We start from the raw sequence: 8,081 nt of genomic DNA on the forward strand, positions 1-8,081 counted from the left end.
TAACAAAAACAGATAGTTATTGCCAAATGTGTTAGTGCTTTAATTGAGTAAACTGTACATATTTTATGAAATACATTTATAAATTATTTAAGTTGATTTCAATTTTATCATATTTATATATATATCTTAAATATATTTTTGTTTTTAATTTAATATTTAACTAATTTATAATAAATAATTTATAAGGCTTGTTCAGGTTTATTGTATAATTATTTGTACAGTTTTTATTTTAATGAGATCTTTGTTATGTTTAAATTGTTTCGGATATTTATAACATACTAAAATGTTTAAAAAAATACTTTGTATGCACGTAACAGCTTTTCAGTTTAATTCCTATTAAATTACAATAAACAAAATAACAAAAAAAAATTGCTTAACAAATTTAATATTTTGATCTTGGCACAATAAAAGCTATAAAAATGCATAAAAGTTAAATTAAATTTACATGTGATGTGCATTTACTGCAAAGCAAGTTCAAATAATACATTTGAATATCAATTAGTATGTATTTCAATTTGCATTCGAAACAATCTCAAAAGTAGCTCATTTGTATGCAATTCCTCAATACGTCTTCATGCATTTTTGACAGAAATGACAATACTGAAGAAACCACAAACATTCGTTAAATGTTTCTGCTTCTCTGCAATGTACAATAGAAAAACAAAACAAAACCTCAAGACTTAAGTCTGCTGTTTTGTGTCTTATGTCTTCTGTCTGGTTTCAAGCTTCGTTAACAAATTTATTTATTACCTGTCTGCACCGAAATGCAAGCGAAGCACTTCATCTACAGACAGTCCCAATGTGTTGCAGATACTTTTGTTCATGAATGAAACATTAGATTTTGCAGTTTGTTTAATTTTAATACCGAGTATTTTGACATAATTGACAAATTTATGAGTATCGTTAAGCCAGATTTGCATATTTATTTTATTAATAAAAATTTAATTTTATACTATAAATGTATCTTTCACTTCCCAAAGTTTTGTTGACATTTTGTGATTTGATATTGAAATGAGAAGAAAATTGAAAAAATATTTAAAAAGCTAAGCTACCTGATGTTGTTATCTTGCAAATAATAAATAAATTTTTTTAATCTTCCTCTTCTTTTAATTTTCTGCTTTATTTTTATTTTTCACTTCCCGATTTTTTTTTTTTACTTCACAACATCCTTTTTTATCTGCTTTTTTTTCGATTTGTACACCACAAATTTTACTTCGTTTCTATTTTAATTTGCATACTATTAAACAATAATAAAAATTATAATACCTTTCTGCCCCTCTCAGCGTCCTTGCGAGTGCCAGCGGCAACGCAAACGTTGCTATTGCTTCCGTCCGCATCGCAACGAAAATTGGCTCTTCTCGCGCTATTCGACAGGTTGGAAATGTGGCTTGCATGCTGATTGGACAGAACTGACAAGTTGTGTGGACGTAGAATTGGATAAAAATGAAGGTGAAACTGCGAAAAGAAGATACTTTTACATAACCCTGCTGCGTGAGCCGATCGCACGGTACATGTCAGAATACCGACATGTGCGGCGTGGTGCCACGTGGAAGGGTTCAAGGCATTGGTGTCTGGGAAGACAAGCTAGTGCAAGTGAGTTACCGCCTTGCTATAAGGGCAAGGACTGGCTAGATGTGGATTTAGATGAGTTTGCTGCATGCGAATCAAATTTGGCAGCAAATCGTCAAACACGCATGTTGGCCGATTTGGCATTGGTTGGATGCTATAATAAATCATCTATGCCAGAGCATGAACGCGATCGTGTCATGTTAGCGAGTGCGAAACGAAATTTAGCAGCGATGGCATACTTTGGTTTAACCGAATATCAAAAGGTACAGTAAAAACTTTTTTTTGCTCATCAAACTTCTAATAATAAATTAAATTTTTATATTAATTTTTAGATCTCGCAATACATTTTCGAAGAAACATTCAATCTTCGTTTTGCAATACCATTCGAACAACACAACACCACAATTTCAGCTTCAGCGGTTCACAATTTGAGGCCGGATCAAAAAAGGCATATAGAGCAACTGAATAGTTTAGATGTTGAACTATACAGTTTCGCCAAAAATTTACTATTCCAAAGGTAAGTTCTTGAAAATTTGAATTGTTTTGAAATATATATACAAATAAAGATATGTATACATATCGAAATAACCATATAAGTGATAAAATTTATTTATATATTTATAAACCTAAATAATGTAAGGTTATCCATTTTGTGGTTCTAATGTTATAGCACAGTGCTGTATAAACAACACAACTACCTACAACGGCATAATGTGTTCAGCTTATGGTTTGCCCTTTCACAATATGAATCCTTTAACAATCGTATTATGTGATAAAATCGGACAACTTACTTCAAATAGAGTCACAATTTTTCATTAGTAATGAGGCTCATTCTTTCTTGTTAGGCTGTAAAAACTCATATATATAGTAACTGTAAAAAAGTATTTGTTTGGTGGGATATTTGGTTTGCAGATCTAATAGCACCATATTTTCTTGCAAAGGTGTGACAAACTTTCACTTTTAATCGCTACAACCACGTAGGTTCCACTTTTATTTTTAACGTGAAATTGAAGATATAAATATGTAGCTTTATCAGAAAGTTTTGTTGGTTGAGAAATTTGAGTAATTTCACTTGATTTCTTTTATAGGCTTATGTAAAGAATTGTGTTTCTATGACGACTAGAAATGCTACACTCATTAAGCTATGTCAGAGCTTTTGCCAGATATTTACTGAGAAGTCATTCAAAATTACCTCTAGTATCCAATATTTTGTGGAGACAATTTTAATAATGTATTGGCTAGATTTAAACAATATATTGAAGTAAATGTTTGATCCAAATCTAAATCACAAGTAATTTTTTTACGTTCTCTTTCAGAACCTTATATTCTTCAAATTATTCTTCAATCAAGTTAAAAAAAAAACTGTTAATTAAGAAATTAATTAATTTAGAAGACAATATACTCGTAAATAGTAGAGACTCAAGTTTTAAGTTAAAACTTAAAATTTTGTGATCTGGCTTACAATACAATACGACCAGATCTCTGTGTAAATCTACATATATCAAATTCTGTGACGCATTTATTCTATAACCATACACTTCGTTTAGAATACCCTACATGCATCCAGATAATTCGTACAACCACATATCCATCAAATAAATTGGATACCAGAAGATCAAACTTGCTGATACAGCTTTAGAGGATCTTCGCACTTTATTGAGGTAGGGTTAATTATAGCATTGATTAGATTAACTTTTAGCGTGATCCTCATTTCGTTGAAATCTACACAAATTAACTTGCTGGTATTTAATCTCTGGTGAGCCATTACCTAGCAATTTATTACGCCATCAACTGACGTTCATAATCTTTTTTGGTGACATTAATAGTTTCACTCATTCTGTTGGTTGGAGTTATATGGGTGATTCCCAGAGAAAGATCGTAAATTTTTAAAAGATAGCAGAATGGGATATACCTTTATGAAGTATTCTAGTATTAAATTTATTATAGTTAGGACCCAATGAATATTCTATAGAACTATTGATTATATTTAAAGGTTTTGTTTTTGTACTCCATTATTTTTATCTTAAGTCAGATCAATCTTTGACATATTATTTGATCTTGTTTTCTCTGTTAGAGATCATACTTGATGCCAGCAGCTACTTCATAATGGTTAACTATAATCAGCTCTAATAAATATTTTGGTCATATGGTACTTATTTTTTATCGTTATCAAAAAAGTTTTACCGTAAACCATATTTTGAATAGTTTGCATAAATGTTTTGCATTTTACATAATTTTTTTTTTTGCTGCTTCTTGGCAATTAGTTACCAAAATTCTCTCTAAAGAAGTTGTAATCCTTTTATATATTTTTTGGAGTAGGTGGTGGTTTTTATGTATGCTTATATCAGTATCTGTTTCTTATATTCTCCAATGCTATACACATCTTTAAGTAGTGCTTAATGTTGCTTCGATTTTCTTTAATTTCTAATGCACAATTATCAAATCTATTGTTAATTGTGATGCGTAAGAATAGATTTAATATAATTAAAAAATAGACATTCATAAAAAGACAATATTTTAAAAATTGTGGAATGCTTTTTATCTTATTAGTACGCAAATCCACAACTGTAAGTAGTTAGAGTTATCTGAGCGTTTTTATTATTTTTTATTTGAGAATAAATTTATTTTTTTTCGATATGAGTAAAACTATCCAGTAACAACACACTTTACGATACATTTAAGTATAGAAAAGTGCTTTTAATTTTACTATCCCATATAATATTTATATTCTTTATAAAGTTGTCATTTAATATTATTATTCCAATTCCCACACTTTGGTTTCTTTTTTTTTGAAATGCATTATACATAATCTTATAAGTGGTTCGAGTCTCGAATATATCACATATAAATAATGAATTTAAATTCAACTTACTTTTAGTTTGAAATGCCTTTGAAGTTTATATGCTTTAAGTTTTTTCGCTGCAATACACCAACTTAATAAAACAAAAACAAAATTATTTGATACTTACAGCTAATTGATTTCTTTTATTAATTTTACCAAACTTCTGATTGTTATTCATAATTGAAAATGATTAAATTACAAAGTAAATAAATTATGTTTATCTGACCTCTTCATGTTTATCTTTTTTACTGTTTGCTATTATAATGATAATAATCATTAATAATTAATGCTTTTACATTAATGAACTTTTTATTTATTTCTCTTATATCCTTTTTCAATTGACCTTTACTCACGTAATCGCATACATATTACTAATTAAATTCTTAATATGTTACTCAACTACTTTATATACGGTGATTTATAAATCAATTTATATTATTATTAATGCCCAAACCTCCAATCATCTTTATACGATTGGAAATTTGTCATTACCTTGCTTAAATAACCCAACAAGTAGGTTATCCAACCAAGCCTCCAGAATGTCGCTAAATAGCAACAAACGGATACAGTGATGATGGTCACTGAAACATAGATATAAATACTTAACCCTACACAAATTTATGATGGATAATTTGCCCCAACACAAAATAAATATATGCACAAAAAACTTTACATGCTAAATAAATAATACATATATATACACTAACTAAAAACTAAAAAGCTAAAAAACTGCAAATTGCAAACTTAACTAAAAAACTAAATAAAAATGTTATAATTATGCCGAAATATAAATTATGTAATAAAAATAACAACTACTGGTACACACTATATAAACTTGTAGACGTCAAATTTGTCAGTAAAAAAGTGAAAAAGCTTAAAGCAATTCCTTGTGTTGGTCAAAAAACCACCAGAAAACAGTTCTCTAATAGTTTCCACTAACGCGTTTCGCCTGGTAACTAGCCAGGCTCATCAGAGTGGATTGCAAAAAATATATAGTCTGTATTCATTATGTATTGTCCATATTCATTGTGTAGTGTCCAGATTCCATATCTATAACCTATACATATACCCATCATAAATAACATATTTACCTATGTACCACTAACCTCCTATGTTAATACTGTCACCAATAAAAACCATTATATACGGAATAAGAAAATAAATATTAGCAATTATATATATATAAATCTAACAATATAAAACATTTTTTTATTTATTTAAAAACCATTATCAATATATTATCTCATACCACCTACACAGAAGCATGGAAATCAAACTTTACCAAAAACTATAAATTCACCCCACTTTATAAACAGTAAAAAAATATATATATATTATAAATAATTAACCCTATAGTTTACATATATATATGGAACCACCTTATATCTGGATTACATAATTTACTTAAATCGCAAACATTAAATAATTGGACAAATTTGTAGTTATATCATTCACTTACCTCCAAAACAATTGGAAACACTTACTTGAAACAATACTGAAAATTACTGGAAAAACCACAGCTAACTCCTAATTATACAGTTTATCCATACCACAATCAGTATACACTTAAACCTGACCAAAGTCATAAATCCAAAAATACCTTACCTTACACTTTCATTATTTCAAAAAACCTATTTGTCTTCACTCCCACGTGAGACTTACATCTCATTATTATAAAACAATTTAAATCACATTCACTTTTCTTTCACTTTTTAACCTATATCTCCACTATCCATCAATTTTAATAATATAATTACTACTAAGCTTATAAAACTTAGCATACTCCCCATATGTTTTTCATTGTATATTTACCCAATGCAAAAACCTGTTTCTCCACATTATATTAAATCACACCTGCCAACTCATCTTTCTTATTCCCATTTCCCCACCTTCATACCTTACACTTTCTACCTTTTTTCCAAAGTTATATGCCCTGCCTTTTACCTATTTCAAAAAATATATGCGCCACGCATCTTGCGCCTTATTCCACTTATTATTTTTGCACATTGCATAAATCTTTTAACAAAAACTGGATTACTCAACTTACTGTTATGAAAAAAATTTTTTATCCAAATATATAAACTTTGAAAAAGAACACCCTTGAAAACCTAGTCATCATTCTTACTAAATACCATAAATTACAAATTCATAACTCAAAATACTTCACACAGAACAAAACCCAAGTTATACATGGTTTTTGTCTGGGATATTTCTCATGAATTGCAATTCCCAAAATCTTTACCACTTTTCCTTTTCCTGTTTTACTACTTTGTATCCATCCTTTTCCTGTACGCATGCTCTTTTGTATTTCTTATAGCAATTAATCACTATGTCCATCTCATCTAAGATCATTTCCTTATGTGCTGCTTATTACTTCAGTCATTGTTATTAAAGAAGTGCATTCCTAAGGTGCGAAGTATTTTTTATTTCTTAACAACCAAAAAAATATATTCATCATATAGAAAAGAATATATTCAACACATATAAAAAAATCCGAAAATTACACATTCATCACCTATATACAACAATTCATCTCATATATAAAAGCGCCATAAAACAATGGATACTCATACTCCAATTTCACAAACAAGCCAGCCAGGTACGCATCATACATCACATTTTATTATTTTCGCTTATTCATTTTCTAATTTCCTATTTATGCCCACTAGGTGTTCCTGCATCCATCTACAGCACTGCAAATCAGACATGTAAATTTTATTATATTTACATATATTCACTTTATATTTAATTTCATCATATCTTTATTATTTTTATTTTTATTATTATTATTGTCTTTATTATTTGTATCCTTTAAAAACCTTTTTTTTATAAAAAATTTTTAATCTTTATTATTTATACTTTTTAACTTTACTATTTATACCTTTCCAAAAAACATTTTTGTTATTATTTTTATCTTTATTATTTATATTTATTTTTTACATTCTTTTATATATTTTTTATATATTTTTATATATTTTTATTTTATATATTTTTTATTATTTATTATTTTTATTTTAATGACAATATCCTCATATATTTGTATGTTCCTCTTTTTTATCTTTATTATTTATATTTATATTTATTTTTTACATTTTTTTATATTTTTTTATATATTTTTCCTATATTTTTTCTATATTTTCCTATATATTTTATATATATTTTTCTTTATATATTTTTTTATATATATTTTCCCTATATATTTTTATATATTTTTTCTTTATATATTTTATATATTCTTTATTTTTTATTTTTTATTTTTCATTTTTATATATTTTATGACAATATCCTTATATATTTGCATGTTCTCCCTTTTTTTAACCATCTCTTCTTGCCATAATGACTTTTTCCACTTATTTGAAACTTTTCTAGTGCCTGTCCAGGATGATGTTTCTCTTGAATTAGAGAGATTAAACGATGACCAAGAATGTCTTCGTTTGTCCGCTTACGTATCCGGTATGGAATTGGCAATGGCACAACCTATCCCTAAAAAATTACCAAACCCCCTCCCATCCCCCACCATTAGTATACACCCACATCTTACTCGCCCAGCTGAATTTTCTACACCACGAATGGCCACTTCTCTCCCAAAACCTAGTTTTCTTGAAGTTTTGTATCCTCAGACAATCCCCGGTGGTTTTTTGAATCTGACAGGTCTATTTGTACCAAACGA

General features: G+C 28.1%; 1 protein-coding gene across 1 annotated transcript in view; it reads left to right on the plus strand.

The window, feature by feature from the left end:
* LOC119675962 overlaps nt 1-8,081 on the plus strand; it is a 141,338-nt gene that overhangs the window by 92,939 nt on the left and 40,318 nt on the right. Inside the window, exons 3-4 of the mRNA XM_038087180.1 lie at nt 1,284-1,832; nt 1,902-2,086. Coding sequence (XP_037943108.1) covers nt 1,284-1,832; nt 1,902-2,086 — 734 coding nt within the window. The remainder of the gene's footprint in view (nt 1-1,283; nt 1,833-1,901; nt 2,087-8,081) is intronic.

The sequence above is a fragment of the Teleopsis dalmanni genome, chromosome 2 (genome assembly GCF_002237135.1).
Source record: "Teleopsis dalmanni isolate 2A chromosome 2, ASM223713v2, whole genome shotgun sequence".
NCBI classification, from domain to species: domain Eukaryota; kingdom Metazoa; phylum Arthropoda; class Insecta; order Diptera; family Diopsidae; genus Teleopsis; species Teleopsis dalmanni.